Raw genomic sequence first — 18,625 nt, forward strand, 5'->3', positions numbered from 1 at the left:
TTTGTCTAAAAACTTTTTTCGAATAATGCATACTTTTTGAGTTATTAATTTTTTTGAAAAAAATTAGACCCTTATAAATTAATTTTTCACGAGAATACCCTTAAAGTTATGAAAATAGTTTCTACTCGGTTACTTTTAGCAAAGTCAGACGTATTTAAATCTATGTTGAAAAATTTTTCATTTTATACAGGGTGTGTATAAAAAGCGTTCAAAGTTTTTCCTTCATAAATATCAAATTTCTTTATTTTTTTAAATAGAACCACCCGGTTTTTTCTATTTTAATGCATTCAGAGGTAAAAAATAAGGAAACTTTATATACACTTTCCTATCCCTAAACCTCATCGTTATCCAGATATTAAATGTTTTCTGTAAATTCCAGCGTAGTAAATGTTTTTATCCGGTAGCACGAGTACGATTTCCGTGACGCTTAAACTTGATATGCCATTTTGTAAATCGACCCAAAATAAGTCGAAAACGAAGAATAAAATTTTTCGATATCTCGCTTCGTTTTCGAGATATCTCCTAACCTAACCTAACTTAACCTAACCTAACTTTCTCGTGGTGCACTTTGAGTGTAAAAAGTTCAAAAATCGTGAATTTTTTACAGTCAGTTTTTAGTATACTTTTGTCTAAAAACTTTTTTCGAATAATGCATACTTTTTGAGTTATTAATTTTTTTGAAAAAAATTAGACCCTTATAAATTAATTTTTCACGAGAATACCCTTAAAGTTATGAAAATAGTTTCTACTCGGTTACTTTTAGCAAAGTCAGACGTATTTAAATCTATGTTGAAAAATTTTTCATTTTATACAGGGTGTGTATAAAAAGCGTTCAAAGTTTTTCCTTCATAAATATCAAATTTCTTTATTTTTTTAAATAGAACCACCCGGTTTTTTCTATTTTAATGCATTCACAGGTAAAAAATAAGGAAACTTCATATAAACTTTCCTATCCCTAAACCTCATCGTTATCCAGATATTAAATGTTTTCTGTAAATTCCAGCGTAGTAAATGTTTTTATCCGGTAGCACGAGTACGATTTCCGTGACGCTTAAACTTGATATGCCATTTTGTAAATCGACCCAAAATAAGTCGAAAACGAAGAATAAAATTTTTCGATATCTCGCTTCGTTTTCGAGATATCTCCTAACCTAACCTAACTTAACCTAACCTAACTTTCTCGTGGTGCACTTTGAGTGTAAAAAGTTCAAAAATCGTGAATTTTTTACAGTCAGTTTTTAGTATACTTTTGTCTAAAAACTTTTTTCGAATAATGCATACTTTTTGAGTTATTAATTTTTTTGAAAAAAATTAGACCCTTATAAATTAATTTTTCACGAGAATACCCTTAAAGTTATGAAAATAGTTTCTACTCGGTTACTTTTAGCAAAGTCAGACGTATTTAAATCTATGTTGAAAAATTTTTCATTTTATACAGGGTGTGTATAAAAAGCGTTCAAAGTTTTTCCTTCATAAATATCAAATTTCTTTATTTTTTTAAATAGAACCACCCGGTTTTTTCTATTTTAATGCATTCAGAGGTAAAAAATAAGGAAACTTTATATACACTTTCCTATCCCTAAACCTCATCGTTATCCAGATATTAAATGTTTTCTGTAAATTCCAGCGTAGTAAATGTTTTTATCCGGTAGCACGAGTACGATTTCCGTGACGCTTAAACTTGATATGCCATTTTGTAAATCGACCCAAAATAAGTCGAAAACGAAGAATAAAATTTTTCGATATCTCGCTTCGTTTTCAAGATATCTCCTAACCTAACCTAACTTAACCTAACCTAACTTTCTCGTGGTGCACTTTGAGTGTAAAAAGTTCAAAAATCGTGAATTTTTTACAGTCAGTTTTTAGTATACTTTTGTCTAAAAACTTTTTTCGAATAATGCATACTTTTTGAGTTATTAATTTTTTTGAAAAAAATTAGACCCTTATAAATTAATTTTTCACGAGAATACCCTTAAAGTTATGAAAATAGTTTGTGTCCGGTTGCATTTAGCAAGATCAGACGTATTTAAATCTATGTTGAAAAATTTTTTATTTTATACGGGGTGTGTATAAAAAGTATTCAAAGTTTTTACTTCATAAATATCAAATTTCTTAATTTTTTCAAATAGAACCACCCGGTTTTTTCTATTTTAATGCATTCAGGGGTGAAAAATAAGGGAAATTCATATAAACTTTCCTATCTCTAAACCTCATCGTTATCCAGATGTTAAATGTTTTCTGTGAATTCCAGCGTAGTAAATGTTTCCGTCCGGTAGCACGACTACGATTTCCGTGACGCTTAGATTTGATACGCCATTTTGTAAATCGATCCAAAATAAGTCGAAAATGAAGAATAAATTTTTTCGATATCTCGCTTCATTTTCGAGATATCGATACTCGAAGTTGGAAAAATGTATTTTTATGTAATATTCGTATATATCAACCTAACCTAACTTTTCTCGTGTGGCACTTTGAGTGCAAAAAGTTCAAAAATCGTGAAATTATTCATTCATTCAAGTATTGAACGCCATCTGTTCACTAAAACCAATTTTGAACCAACGTTTGATTATATCGATATCTCGAAAACGAATCGAGATATCGAAAAATTTTATTCTTCATTTTCGATTTATTTTTGCCTAATTAAGCCAAATCTGTTAACCGTACGGAAATCGTACTCCCCTCCATCCGATTTTCGTACTGGAAAGATTAGTTGTTGTAAAACAAAACTACTTATCGTCTTTACCTACACATTTACTACACTAATTTATTCGGTGTGCACTAAATTAATTCGGTAGTTAGTGTTTGAGTAAATCTGCGCCAAATATGAAAGTTTGGATGGGATTCACGGATACAACGAGGATTGTTACGTGAACAGTATCTAAAATTATGCCGATTTAGGTTTACGTGCAAATTTTCTACGTCTATCATAATCATCATCTGATAATTCTCGAACCAACGTTACTTTGTACGATTAGAATTTATTATAACGTGAAATTTTCATTTCATATCAAGTTCTCTGGATATTTTTTTAGTACTAAAGTATGGATCGTCTTCTAACGGGACGAAAACATCTAAAGATTTGTTTACAGTTGATGCAGTTTACTGTCAGTAGGTTTTGTTATGGGATTTCGGTTAGGATATAGATTATTAAAGATATTAAAAGTTTTTTGTTGACTTTTACGCCTATCACCATATTATAATATGATTTAATTGTCGATTCCTTCTTTTTCAGATTGTTTTTTTCAATAAACTTCAACAATAATAATTTTTTTAAACGTCAAATTTGTTATTGTAGCTATAGATGATATTTGAGACGTTCTATATATAAAACTCACCCTGTATATTAAAAAATTAATAAGAATCTAAATACAGTCGTTGTATTCGACTGATTTCCTTCTTTTTTTTTTGACTACACACATTTAATTTAATAATATTGGTCAAGTTAATTCAGCTTGAATCCGTCCCTGTCTAAAACTCAATTTATAAACGGTGTCAGTACACAATGAGTAACCCTGTATGTACAACTAACCTTAGAAATAGATAAATTTAATAAGCGAGGTATGACTGGGGTGAAATTCCGTATAAAACGTTGTCGAATAGGATTTAAAATTTCGAAAGGTCGTTGTTCAAGGTCAATGTAAAAGTAGTGCCCGATATTTCGTATTAAATGTATTGCAAAATCGGTACAAGGTTGCAGATGATTGTTAAGTTAGAAAGGAATAATATCGATGGATATTTGGAAATAAAACTAATGTTGGAAAACCAGAAATTCACCGAACGAATCAATAATAATTTCAAATTTTCTTTATACAGATTGAAATAAAACATTTCGAGTGGAAGCGACGTGTTAAAAATGATTTTTTCAATTGATTTTTGATCACGGGATGCTAGGTATTACTACATGTTATTTTATTAGATTATAAAGGTCCGAAAATGGCCGAAGCTGTCGGAAGGCGTATGTACGGAGTTTCTTCGAAATATTCCTGCCAGACAGTCTGGGTTTTGAGTCGTAAGCCTATTTAAAATCAATGAAAAGGAGATGTAGCCCCGGATTTTATTCGTAGCGAACAGTTTTGTCAAGATCATTTCAGATGGTTCGGCTATTAATGCCGAGGTATACAGGGTGTCCCACGACGAGATAAAACTATCTGTATATGGTAAAATACTTATAGTAAAATCATGAAAATTTCTACGTTTGGGTTTTCGGATACGATCTTTTTAACTAAAATATTTTCAAAGATGGCCGACTTCCGGTAGAACCGGAAGTCGACTATAACTTTGTTATTTTTCATGAAACACCCTATATATTATTACATTTTTGAAATCCACGTAAAATTTTAGTACACTTTTGTCTAGAAAGTTTTTTCGAAAAACGTATATATTTTGAGTTATTAATTTTCTTGTAATTATTACAGACCCTTATAAATTATTTTTTTCCGAAAATACCCTTAAAGTTATGAAAATGATTTCTACTCGGTTGGTTTTAGAAAGATCAGACGTATTTAAATCTATGTTGAAAAATTTTTCATTTTATACAAGGTGTGTATAAAAAGTGTTCAAAGTTTAACTTCATAAATATCAAATTTCTCTATTTTTTTAAATAGAACCACCCGGTTTTTTCTATTTTAATGCATTCAGAGGTAAAAAATAAGGGAACTTCATATAAACTTTCCTATACCTAAACCTTATCGTTATCCAGATATTAAGTGTTTTCTGTAAATTTTTAGAGATGCAGGTGTGTTCTAAATTTATGGACAACTGTAAGGTTTAGGTATACATAAGTATACATGAATTTGCTTTATTTTCCACCCCCGAATGCATTAAAATAGAAAAAACTAGGTGGTTCTATTTAAAAAAATAAAAAAATTTGATTTTTATGAAGTTAAACTTTGAACACTTTTTATACACACCCTGTATAAAATGAAAAATTTTTCAACATAGATTCAAATACGTCTGACCTTGTTAAAAGCAACCGAATAAAAACAATTTTCATATCATTAAGGGTATCCACGTAAAAAAATAATTTATAAGGGTCTGCAATAGTTTTAAAAAAATTAATAACTCAAAAAATATGCATTTTTAGAAAAAACTTTCTAGACAAAAGTGTACTAAAATTTCACGTAGATTTCAAAAATGTATTAATATATAGAGTGTTTCATATAAAATAACAAAGTTATAATCGACTTCCGGTTCTACCGGAAGTCGGCCATCTTTGAAAATATTTTAGTTAAAAAGATCGTATCCGAAAACCCAAACGTAGAAATTTTCATGATATTTCTATAAGTATTTTACCATATACAGATAGTTTTAACTCTTCGTGAGAAGACACCCTGTATAGTGGACAGTTGATGCGAATGCATGAGGTTTTTTCGGCGAATTATTCAGGATTGGTTGACCGAAAACACTAAACCACGTACCGAAAAAAATTACGCGGAATAAAATCAAACAACTTGTACCTCATTCAATCCGGACCACGCTCCATCAGATTTCTATTTATTCACGTCCACGGCGAATTTTCTTGTAGTGTAATCATTTTCAGTATCCAAGCACTAACCTAACCTAACTAACTAACTAATCTCAAAGAGATTGAACGAATATTGATTATATACTTAAATAGTAGTTCTGATGTACTAGCTCCCGAATTTTTTTAATAAAATTCTGTTTTTGTAATGAATTAATTCCTAATAAAGGAATGTGGGATGCGAGAGATTCGCTTTTGGGATTGGTTTCTACATTGCAAATGTGAAATGTATAGACAAGGTCACTGAATGTAGAAACAGCATTTTCTTAAGATGACTAACATTTTACAGACACTTTCTTAGAAATAAAAGTCAAAAATTAACTTGTAGTGAAGCGTATAATCCGTTTTAGTTGTAAATTTATGATATAAAGGATGTACGAATGCAGCATTTTTCGATATTAATGATAATACGAGGGCTATTACATAAGTTTTAGTATAGATAAATAAAAACTAATACTTACAATTGGATATGGATTTATCATTTTTAAAAATAGTCTCTATTAGGATCAAAACTTTCTTGCATGAGATTTGGACGTACAAGGTGTAGAAAAACGTTGAACTCGCGATTTATTATCGATATACGAGGCAAAGAAAATACCATTGGGTTCCAAACAAGCACTGAATGACGGACGATCCGTCAATTCGATGTTTTGACTGTTCATAAGCGTTTTTTTGAATTGAAGTATGAGTTGTTCGAACGATGGCACGTTCACCATTAAAAACGTCAAACGTCAAATTGAAATCAATGTTGTCATATCTTAAAACTTAATTAGCAATCCCTAGTATTTAATGTTTAAAAGAAATAACCACGAAATATGATTATAGAAAACCAAAATTATCAGATTGAATGGGGAACAATGGACAAATATATTATTTGATTTTAATCATTGGATATGAAAGACGTACTTCCTTTGTCTCTTGAGGAATTACTTTGAATATTAAAGACTAAGTTTCCGGGCGTACCAGAGACAATTATTAATGTTTTAGTACTAATACCTGACTAAACTTACTAAGTTTCACAGAAAACGATTGAGGTTAAGTAATTAGTGATTGCTACTTATAAAACGAACGAATATCGATATATAAAACTATGATTAGACTAGATTATTATTGTTGATTGACGTTTTAAGTCTGGCATCTTCGTTTGATGAAAATCCCTCTTCTTCTATTGGAATTTTGAGGTTACGGAACAGGAAACAGTCAATGGGGACCGGATCCGGTGGATACGTTGGGTGTACAACTGATTTGAAGTGCAATTCGTGGAAGTTTCCGCGATATCAGATTCAGAATCGGAAAAATGTTACCAAAATTGGTTTGAGCGTTTGGTTGTTTATTTTTATTATGTATTATGAATTATTGTCGATGTAATTTGAGCTACCAGGGGGAATGGAGCGTCGTATTCGATTACATTTTATCAATCATCGCTTTATTTTGGGAGTTTCGTATTTAATTTCATTGAAATATGCAAAGTTAAATGACAACCGTGTCAAATATTTTATTCGGGAACAAGTATTATTTCCAGGTGAGTTTTTTCTACAAAAATTTCTTTAAGAACTTAACCTAACATAACCTAACTTAACCTAACATAACCTAACTTAACCTAACCTAACCTAACCTTGTTTTTATTCGAAACAACACTGTCTAATCACGTTATTATTAATTTTTTTTGATAAAAAAAGTTGTAGAAGAGGTTAATGTGGTAATTAGGTGTAATTTGTTGTAAATTGCAATCGTCTGAATCAAAATATTTCACCCTTTGTCGCTTTGTACAAAATTGATTATACAATTTCTTTGCGAAATTTTTAAACTTCATGGTTTTGAAATTAATGCCGTAATAAACCAATTAGTATAAACATTTAACAACAAATTTTCCCAAAAAAAAAAATCGAAACTAAGTTATGCCAATTATAGACCCATTTGGAACTAAATCTAAAACATAAAGTATGATGTAATGCAGCCCTGGTTTTAGACAAAAACGCTGCAGGTCTATGATAAATAAAGAAAAATAAGAGCGATATACAGGGTGATTAAATAAGAGTAGAGGACGTATTTGAAAATTTATTATTAAAATGGCATTTTTTTTCAAATTTATCCAATCAAGTGGCACTTTTTATAATTTAATCGAATTCTGCAACAAATTCTCCACATTTTTCATTCTACAAGTTTTAGTCTATCTTTTCAAATAAGACGTAGGGGAGAGTGGGAATATTGTTATGAAAAAATGTCTGTAAGTCCGGTTCTGCTTAGCCGATTTTCATAAATTTGATGTTGTTCGGAAGAGATTTTGTCCAGCTATACAAAATATATAAATTCCAAGCAATTTAATAAACAACGTAAATACTAGAGGGCGTTGTTTCATATATTTCAGATATTGTGAATTATCTTTACAAATTTAAATAGAATCATAAAAGTTTAAGTAGGTCTTTCAAAAATAAACTAAATTAAGTTTAAAATAGCGAAAACATCATGAAGAATCAGGTTTGTTAATTTTTTCATTTTATGTTGTTTAGAGAATTCAATTCGAACTAATACAATTGAAACTGAATATTTTCGAAGTTTTTTTAGTCATTCATCCAATTTTTTCAAAATTTACTTAATCAAGTGGCACTTTTTATAATTTAATCGAATTCTGCAACAAATTCTCCACATTTTTCATTCTACAAGTTTTAGTCTATGTCGTCAAATAAGACGTAGGGGAGAGTGGGAATATTGTTATGAAAAAATGTCTGTAAGTCCGGTTCTGTTTAGCCGATTTTCGTAAATTTGATGTTGTTCGAAAGAGATTTTATCCGGCGATACAAAATATATAAATTCCAAGCAATTTAATAAACAACGTAAATACAAGAGGGCGTTGTTTAATATATTTTAGATATTGTGAATTATCTTTACTAATTTAAATAGAATCATAAAAGTTTAAGTAGGATTTTTAAAATTGAACAAAATGAACACTAAAATAACGAAAACTTCATGAAGAATCAGGTTTGTTAATTTTTTCATTTTATATTGTTTAGATAATTCAAATCGAACTAATACAATTGAAACTGAATATTTTCAAAGTTTTTTTAGTCATTCATCCAATTTTTTCAAAATTTACTCAATCAAGTGGCACTTTTTATAATTTAATCGAATTCTGTAACAAATTCTCCGCATTTTTCGTTGTATAAATTTCAGTCTATCTCTTCAAATAAGACGTAGGGGAGAGTGGGAATATTGTTATGAAAAAATACCTATAAGTCCGGTCCTGGTTAGTCGATTTCTTTATACTTTATGTTGTTTGATAGAAATTTTCTCAATCCATACAAAATGTATGAATTGTAAGTAATTTGATTAGCAACGTGAATGCTAGAGGGCGTTGTTCCATATTTTCGTAATATTTCATTATCATCATAATTACAAATTCAAACTATTCTCGTAATATCTTATTATTGCCGCTAGATGACATTACCTTGACGTAAAACTAATATTAATTAAACAAATCTAACAATTAACAACTTATATAACTAACTAGGTAATTAATGGGTGTTTACAATGTCGTCGAACATTTTCTATACATGTAACTAGTCGCTGACAGGTTCTTAGGACAGTAATTTCGATTTTTGCAATTGAAATACTTCGTATTAAGTCTCGTATTTAAATAAAGATCCAAGCAAGCTAGATCTGGAGATATGGGTGACCAAATAAATAAATTTCCAAATTTAAATTAGTAAAGATAATTCACAATATCTGAAATATATGAAACAACGCCCTCTAGTATTTACGTTGTTTATTAAATTGCTTGGAATTTATATATTTTGTATAGATGGACAAAAACTCTTTCGAACAACATCAAATTTACGAAAATCGGCTAAACAGAACCGGACTTACAGACATTTTTTCATAACATTATTCCCACTCTCCCCTACGTCTTGTTTGAAGAGATAGATTAAAATTTATATAACGAAAAATGCGGAGAATTTGTTACAGAATTCGATTAAATTATAAAAAGTGCCACTAAATTGGGTAAATTTTGAAAAAATTGGATGAATGACTAAAAAAATTTCGAAAATATTCAGTTTCAATTGTATTAGTTCGATTTGAATTATCTAAACAACATAAAATGAAAAAATTAACAAACCTGATTCTTCATGAAGTTTTCGTTATTTTAGTGTTCATTTTGTTCAATTTTAAAAATCCTACGTAAACTTTTATGATTCGATTTAAATTAGTAAAGATAATTCACAATATCTAAAATATATTAAACAACGCCCTCTAGTATTTACGTTGTTTATTAAATTGCTTGGAATTTATATATTTTGTATAGATGGACAAAAACTCTTTCGAACAACATCAAATTTACGAAAATCGGCTAAACAGAACCGGACTTACAGACATTTTTTCATAACATTATTCCCACTCTCCCCTACGTCTTGTTTGAAGAGATAGATTAAAATTTATATAACGAAAAATGCGGAGAATTTGTTACAGAATTCGATTAAATTATAAAAAGTGCCACTAAATTGGGTAAATTTTGAAAAAATTTTATGAATGACTAAAAAAATTTCGAAAATATTCAGTTTCAATTGTATTTGTTCGAATTGAATTCTCTAAACAACATAAAATGAAAAAATTAACAAAACAACTCTCACTAACTGAAAAAACTGAAAAAAAGCTAAACCGGGTACATACAAGAACATCGCCGCCATTTTGACGTAAATCACATTGTTTAATTAGTTGTTAGTGACGAACATAACCTAAGAAAACGTAATTTTTGACATTGACACCTCGTAATTATTGTTATTTCTTCTTCTTCTAGATCTAGTTTTAATAATGGCTGAAACTAATCACACCTACATCGATTATGTAGACATCGGAGATCCATTCGAATACGAAGACTACGAATACGACGAATACATGAAAATTTCGTCTGCTTTAACAATTTTTCAAAAAATCACCGACGTTTTTGAGTTATTTTATTACACCCTCATCGTTTTAACCGACATTATTCTCATTATTTTAATACTTGGTAATAGTAAATTGAAAGGGATCAAATCGAACAGATCGATAATGCATTTCAGTGTATTTAATTTGAGTTTAATTTTATCGTTTCCTATGTTTTCGATTATATTCCCTTTATTCAATTTGAATAGATTCGTTAATCGGAATTTTTATTGTTTCGAATTTCAGATACAATCCACTGCAGTTCTAGGAATCTTCTTAACTGGTTTCGTACTGTCCTTTCATTGGCTGGTCGATATTAATTACCAAACCGCGAATCCTGTTTTCAAAACATTCGATTCCTTCTCGATTCTCATCACTTACGTATTATGTTTTCTCAAATTAATAATCGATATTCCTTTTTGTTTTCTACATATAAATGGATGGAATGTTATAATATTAATGCTTTTAGTTTTATTTATAATAATTTTCGTACTAGTTTGCGATTGCAAAAGAAAAACTATAAATAAACAAAAAAATTATCCATTAACCATAGCTAATATTATAATTTTAAGTTGGATGCCTTTGTTCATATTTCAATTGTTAATCGAATCGTTAAGATTCGAATATATAGCGAGACAAATTCTAGAATCGATTCTTTTCATACCGGAATTAATGGCGTTCGGAAGTCCTATTATAATAATTATTTGGTTAGGTTTTAATAATAAACAATTTAAATCTGGCTTAAAAAATATTTTAAATCGATTTCCGTGCCGTTCGAATGTTGATTATACCATTAAAGATGATTCTGAAGATGACGAAGATGTTGGTAATGGAGAAGATGAAGCTGCTATTTTGTAACAAATTTATATTATTCCAACAAAAAAATCCATAAAATTAAAGGTAATTACTATTATATATTACTAAGAAAATATTTAAAGAAATAGTATTACTTTAGTATTAATATGGTTTTCTTTATTTATCTATGGTCTGTCATCGATGTCACAAATGTCATTGTCACAAGTGTCAATTTTGATTAATCGGAATAAGATAATAGAAGTTATTTAATGTAGGTCAAGAAATATTGTTTATTTAAGAGAGAGTTAAAGAAATAAACATGTTTATTTCGATTCATTTGAAAATCATCTTATAAAACGACATTTGATTTGTGAAATTTGAATAAAAAATAAATGACGAGGTTTGTACAAGTATGGATTGATGTCACATTTAGGTCCGGCTATGAAACCATTTGAAATAATGGCAATAGACACAATGGGAGGATTTGGAGGATCAAGGTTAACAAAAAAAAATATTTATATTTGTTAGTAGATCATTTTACAAGATATACTTAAGTTTTAACTTCAAAGACACAAACAGCTGATGATTTCATAAAACTTATAAAGCATCACAAACAGAAAATGTTTGTATGATTTCAACTGATCAATATCCAGGGATAAATTCAAAGGAATTTAAAGAAGTTTTAAAAGATCAAGAAATACTTCTGATATTTACAGTAGTAAATGTACCATTTACAAATGGTTTAAATGAAAGATTGAATCAAACTTTAGTAAATAAAATTGAAAGTACAATAAATGAAGGACGGAAAAGCTTGGACAACAATAGCTTAAGAATGTATGAATAAATATAATGAAACCAATCACTCAGGAACCGGATTTATACCAAGTTATTTACTGTATGGAAAATATGTAAGGATTTTACCGAATGAATTAAAACTGGAAAAGTTATTCTTTAACACTAGTTGGGATACAGACACAAGTGTCTAATTTGATTAATTAGAATCAGATAATAGAGGTTAATTAATGTAGGTCAAGAAATATTGTTTATTTAAGAGAGAGTTGAAGAAATAAACGTGTTTATTTCGATTAATTTGAAAATCATCTTACCTTAGCTAATACAAAGTTTGGGACTTTTATTTGTCCATTTTTTTAAACAAGTGGTACAGAACAATACAAAAAAGGTTTGGATAGGCCAAAATACTTGTCTATTAAAAATAAAGGGAGAAATATTTACAAAATTCTTTTAAAATTCATACTAGTAATTTTTTATATTAAAATTATTATTTGTGAATATAACTTTGTTCAAAAATCAAAATTCAAACTCATATACATAAATAATCAGTATGACAGAATGTTCCCAACAGAAAGCAGCTTGTAAGAATTTATACAATGATGTTTTAAGCAATCCAATAGAATGTGGAGTGCCTCAAGGTTCAATATTCCGTGCTACAATGTTTCTAAAACTACGCTGACTACGAGAATGTATTGTGATGGTTCAAGAAGTAACTGGCCCAACAAAACACAACAAATTTGGAAAAAATATAGACAAAAAAAGACATTTCTACAAAATAAACAAACAGAAATAATTAAATAGTTGTAAAACCATAATATAAACCACTCGCTGAATTCTAGAATTCAATTATAACCGAACTGGACCTGCTCCGCGGTCCGTGTTATGGACGAGTTCGGAACAATTTCTATACATTTATATTTTATTTGTTTTGTAGTTATTTACAAGGTCTTGTCCATAAATTACAAGCAATTTTTCGACATTAAAACGTTCTTAGTTTCTCGTGAATCAAATATTTTAGGAAAAAATGGACTTTAGCTGTTTGGAAGTTTTATTATATATGTTATAATTGTACAAATGCTATTTTCCACGAAAATAATCGATCTATAACTTGAAATAATTGAAAATAAATGATACGTCTATGGACTAGGAATGATTTATTATTTTATTACTGCAAATATTTAATAACATTTAAAAAAGTTATAAAAAGGAAAAATGATTTTTACTGCCCATATAAAATCGTCTAACAAACTGTCAGTTCACGTAGACTCATCATCAATAGCCCCCACAAGCCACTAGCTTAATCCGGCCCTGACTGTAGACCAGTGTTTTCATACTAATTCAATTCAAATTTGACACTAAATACCTTTTATGTTGTGTATGGTGTGATTCAGGCTTACAATTTCTCTCACGCACTATGCACGTGATTATTCTCTGTAATGAGTGGCCAGATTATAGTAATGAAATAATAGGTTATATCGTCAAACCTCTGTATAAAATATATTAGCTGTGTTAATTATGTTTCCATCTGTACCATTATCTTGTTTATTGGACTATATTTGATTGGATTCTTATCAATAATGGATAATATTTCACAAATGGGTGGTTTCCTGTGTTTGGTATTTAGTGTCATTTAAACTAATGATTGAATTTAATATCAAAAGTTAATTCATTCTTTACAGGTAAGATAATTATAATAGATTTGAATAATTAATTATTGTTAATTGTGCTTTTACAACATCTTTATATCTTCGACGGTATTTGAGGTTATTTTCTGTTTATCAATTACGAAATTTTTGTACACTCGCAGTCAAAAGTCAGTAGCTTATTATTTTTAATGCAGCACCGATTTTTCAATAGTTTATAACGTATAACTCTGTAATGATGTATTTTATCGAAAAAAGTGTAATGAACAAAAATGAAGCTTATAAAAAAACAAAGAAATTAAACTAATTTCAAGATCTTAATATTATACCTAAAGCAAGTTATAGATACTTGAAACTTTTTTGAAACTTTTTTATCAAATATCGATATTTTCTGATATATTTAGTATTATATGATGTACAATTTGACTCTCATCGAGATATTTAGGGTCATAACAACCAAACGAAAAGGTTTAGGTAAAAAAAGTATTAGACCTTTATTGTAAAGCTTTTTATGAGCTTCATTTTTTATTTGAAACTTTTTTATCAAATATCGATATTTTCTGATATATTTAGTATTATATGATGTACAATTTGACTCCTGCTGAGATATTTAGGGTCATAACAACCAAACGAAAAGGTTTAGGTAAAAAAGTATTAGACCTTTATTGTAAAGCTTTTTATGAGCTTCATTTTTTATTTGAAACTTTTTTATCAAAAATCGATATTTTCTGATATATTTAGTATTATATGATGTACAATTTGACTCCTGCTGAGATATTTAGGGTCATAACAACCAAACGAAAAGGTTTAGGTAAAAAAGTATTAGACCTTTATTGTAAAGCTTTTTATGAGCTTCATTTTTTATTTGAAACTTCTTTATCAAAAATCGATATTTTCTGATATATTTAGTATTATATGATGTACAATTTGACTCTCATCGAGATATTTAGGGTCATAACAACCAAACGAAAAGGTTTAGGTAAAAAAGTATTAGACCTTTATTGTAAAGCTTTTTATGAGCTTCATTTTTTATTTGAAACTTTTTTATCAAAAATCGATATTTTCTGATATATTTAGTATTATATGATGTACAATTTGACTCTCATCGAGATATTTAGGGTCATAACAACCAAACGAAAAGGTTTAGGTAAAAAAAGTATTAGACCTTTATTGTAAAGCTTTTTATGAGCTTCATTTTTTATTTGAAACTTTTTTATCAAATATCGATATTTTCTGATATATTTAGTATTATATGATGTACAATTTGACTCTCATCGAGATATTTAGGGTCATAACAACCAAACGAAAAGGTTTAGGTAAAAAAAGTATTAGACCTTTATTGTAAAGCTTTTTATGAGCTTCATTTTTTATTTGAAACTTTTTTATCAAATATCGATATTTTCTGATATATTTAGTATTATATGATGTACAATTTGACTCCTGCTGAGATATTTAGGGTCATAACAACCAAACGAAAAGGTTTAGGTAAAAAATGTATTCGACCTTTTTTGTGGAGCTTTTTATGAGCTTAATTTCTTACTCTAAACTTTTTTTTCAATAATCGATATTTTCTGAGATATTTAATATTATATGATGTACAATTTGACTCCTGCTGAGATATTTAGGGTCATAACAACCAAACGAAAAGGTTTAGGTAAAAAAAGTATTAGACCTTTATTGTAAAGCTTTTTATGAGCTTCATTTTTTATTTGAAACTTTTTTATCAAATATCGATATTTTCTGATATATTTAATATTATATGATGTACAATTTGACTCCTGCTGAGATATTTAGGGTCATAACAACCAAACGAAAAGGTTTAGGTAAAAAAAGTATTAGACCTTTATTGTAAAGCTTTTTATGAGCTTCATTTTTTATTTGAAACTTTTTTATCAAATATCGATATTTTCTGATATATTTAATATTATATGATGTACAATTTGACTCCTGCTGAGATATTTAGGGTCATAACAACCAAACGAAAAGGTTTAGGTAAAAAAAGTATTAGACCTTTATTGTAAAGCTTTTTATGAGCTTCATTTTTTATTTGAAACTTTTTTATCAAAAATCGATATTTTCTGAGATATTTAATATTATATGATGTACAATTTGACTCCTGCTGAGATATTTAGGGTCATAACAACCAAACGAAAAGGTTTAGGTAAAAAAAGTATTAGACCTTTATTGTAAAGCTTTTTATGAGCTTCATTTTTTATTTGAAACTTTTTTATCAAATATCGATATTTTCTGATATATTTAATATTATATGATGTACAATTTGACTCCTGCTGAGATATTTAGGGTCATAACAACCAAACGAAAAGGTTTAGGTAAAAAAAGTATTAGACCTTTATTGTAAAGCTTTTTATGAGCTTCATTTTTTATTTGAAACTTTTTTATCAAATATCGATATTTTCTGATATATTTAATATTATATGATGTACAATTTGACTCCTGCTGAGATATTTAGGGTCATAACAACCAAACGAAAAGGTTTAGGTAAAAAAAGTATTAGACCTTTATTGTAAAGCTTTTTATGAGCTTCATTTTTTATTTGAAACTTTTTTATCAAAAATCGATATTTTCTGATATATTTAGTATTATATGATGTACAATTTGACTCTCATCGAGATATTTAGGGTCATAACAACCAAACGAAAAGGTTTAGGTAAAAAAAGTATTAGACCTTTATTGTAAAGCTTTTTATGAGCTTCATTTTTTATTTGAAACTTTTTTATCAAATATCGATATTTTCTGATATATTTAATATTATATGATGTACAATTTGACTCCTGCTGAGATATTTAGGGTCATAACAACCAAACGAAAAGGTTTAGGTAAAAAAGTATTAGACCTTTATTGTAAAGCTTTTTATGAGCTTCATTTTTTATTTGAAACTTTTTTATCAAAAATCGATATTTTCTGATATATTTAGTATTATATGATGTACAATTTGACTCTCATCGAGATATTTAGGGTCATAACAACCAAACGAAAAGGTTTAGGTAAAAAAAGTATTAGACCTTTATTGTAAAGCTTTTTATGAGCTTCATTTTTTATTTGAAACTTTTTTATCAAATATCGATATTTTCTGATATATTTAGTATTATATGATGTACAATTTGACTCTCATCGAGATATTTAGGGTCATAACAACCAAACGAAAAGGTTTAGGTAAAAAATGTATTTTATTTGAAACTTTTTTATCAAAAATCGATATTTTCTGAGATATTTAATATCTTATACAATTTAACTCCCAACGAGATTGACTATCTTAAAAAACTATCAACGACGATTATTATGCGACGTTTGAGCGAAAAAAACAAGCAAAAACCATCGCATTTGGTTAAAAAGAAAGTGTTTCATCAAGAGAATGCACCGACTCAGATATCCGGTCAAAATTAATAAATTAAAGTTTGAATTGCCACCGCATTCGCCAGATTCAGCCCCTGCAGATAATTTTCCGATAACAGGCTTGTAAAAATGGCTTTAAAATTAAAGATTTTCCTATAATGAAGCTTTCCAAAAATTTTTTATGGGTTCAGGACGCAACCTGGAATATCTGGACAAACATTATCCTGAATTAGGATAAAGTTTCAACTCCTCGCGTTTCTCAGAGCTTTTGTTGTATACACATACTTTAGACACACTTTCAAGTGCGTAAAATTGTACTTTACGCACTAGTGCCTACATACAAAACGTATTATTAAGGTCGTCATTGTGTACAGTACGAGGCTCATGTTTGGGAGGTCCCAGGTTCAAGTCGCTGATGCCATTTGTCATTTTTCCACTTTTCCAGTTGTTCTTTACAAGATATACTTTAGAATTACAAAAAAAAATATTTTTCTTTTTTATAGCTACTTCGCATTAAAAAAAGAATCACTTCGAATCACGGATTAGTTGCAGAGAAAACTAAAAATTTCAGTTACTAATTAATTATCTTTTGAATTTACGAAATAGTCTAATTTGACTGGACTAATGAGCCGTATTATCAAGTTTAAGGCATTAAACTTTCAAGGTATTCTACTATAAATTCTCTATGGTCAAATAAAAAGTCCCAAAGCAGGTATGTACATTGTTTGGCAGAAAGTAAAAACAATTTTTTGTTTTGATGAACATTTATTTCAAATTAAACACAAACTGAATGCTGTGAAACACTACAGAATATTTTAATCTCGCTTAAGTCAATTGAATTTGGTACAATGTGTCGAGTTCCATTTTCGAATTGAGGACCCCTTATTTTGAAAACATTCTGTATTTTTTGACGTGTCGATACCAAAAATCTAACGTATTCCAGTTTCCGAATTCCTTATTTTAGCCCCGAGCCTTATAAATCTTAAGCCGGCCCTGTCTACTGTATATTCTTTGACAATTATTTTTGTTTTTATAACCTTAAAAACCTATTTAAACAATGTAGTTTCACAAATTAATTTCGTTATTTTATAATCTCACTGTATAAATGACTACGAAAGATAAAAATAAGTGAATTCAAAAATAAAAACTATCGATGTTTTACACGTAGTATAAACGCTTATCTCGGTATCTTTTTGTGTCGGATAATACGATCTGTCTTTCAATCAAGGACGTCTTGTTTACTTTCCTTTAATAGGTTATTTTTATCATTATCCTCAAATTGAAAGCGACATTATTAGTAAACCTTTCATGTACTGCATACAGATATTGTTGTTTCATTCTAAATACCAAGAAAGAGAACTGTCATTTATATACTCGTGAGCAAAAAATTGTTTTTGTTCTGTTTTTTAATAAAGAAGAAAGAAGAAAAAACAATGAAAAAAGGTTATAATCAACAAGGAAGAAAATTGAAATGCCCGTTTTTGTTTATTAACATATGTATTACTAATTTATAAATATTATCTTTATATGAAACAAATTACCCTAAAAAACTCATTATTTAACATCTTTTCTAATTTGTTTTGGAAAGTTAAAGTACCCAGTA

At 28.6% G+C, this 18,625-nt stretch overlaps 1 protein-coding gene across 1 annotated transcript; it reads left to right on the top strand.

Annotated features, from left to right (window-relative positions):
- The first annotated feature begins 6,960 nt into the window (after positions 1 to 6,960).
- On the top strand, positions 6,961 to 13,175 carry LOC130898283 (uncharacterized). Its single transcript, XM_057807469.1, has 2 exons — positions 6,961 to 7,043; positions 10,314 to 13,175. Exon 2 carries the CDS (start codon positions 10,328 to 10,330, stop codon positions 11,294 to 11,296), a length of 969 nt encoding a protein of 322 aa, XP_057663452.1. The 5' UTR covers positions 6,961 to 7,043; positions 10,314 to 10,327; the 3' UTR covers positions 11,297 to 13,175.
- The last annotated feature ends 5,450 nt before the right edge of the window (positions 13,176 to 18,625 follow it).

This window comes from Diorhabda carinulata, chromosome 9 (assembly GCF_026250575.1).
Source record: "Diorhabda carinulata isolate Delta chromosome 9, icDioCari1.1, whole genome shotgun sequence".
Classification (NCBI taxonomy): Eukaryota; Metazoa; Arthropoda; class Insecta; order Coleoptera; family Chrysomelidae; genus Diorhabda; species Diorhabda carinulata.

Coding starts and splice junctions, on each gene's coding strand:
- LOC130898283 (XM_057807469.1), top strand. CDS start 10,328: ATGGCTGAAACTAATCACACCTACATCGATTATGTAGACATCGGAGAT.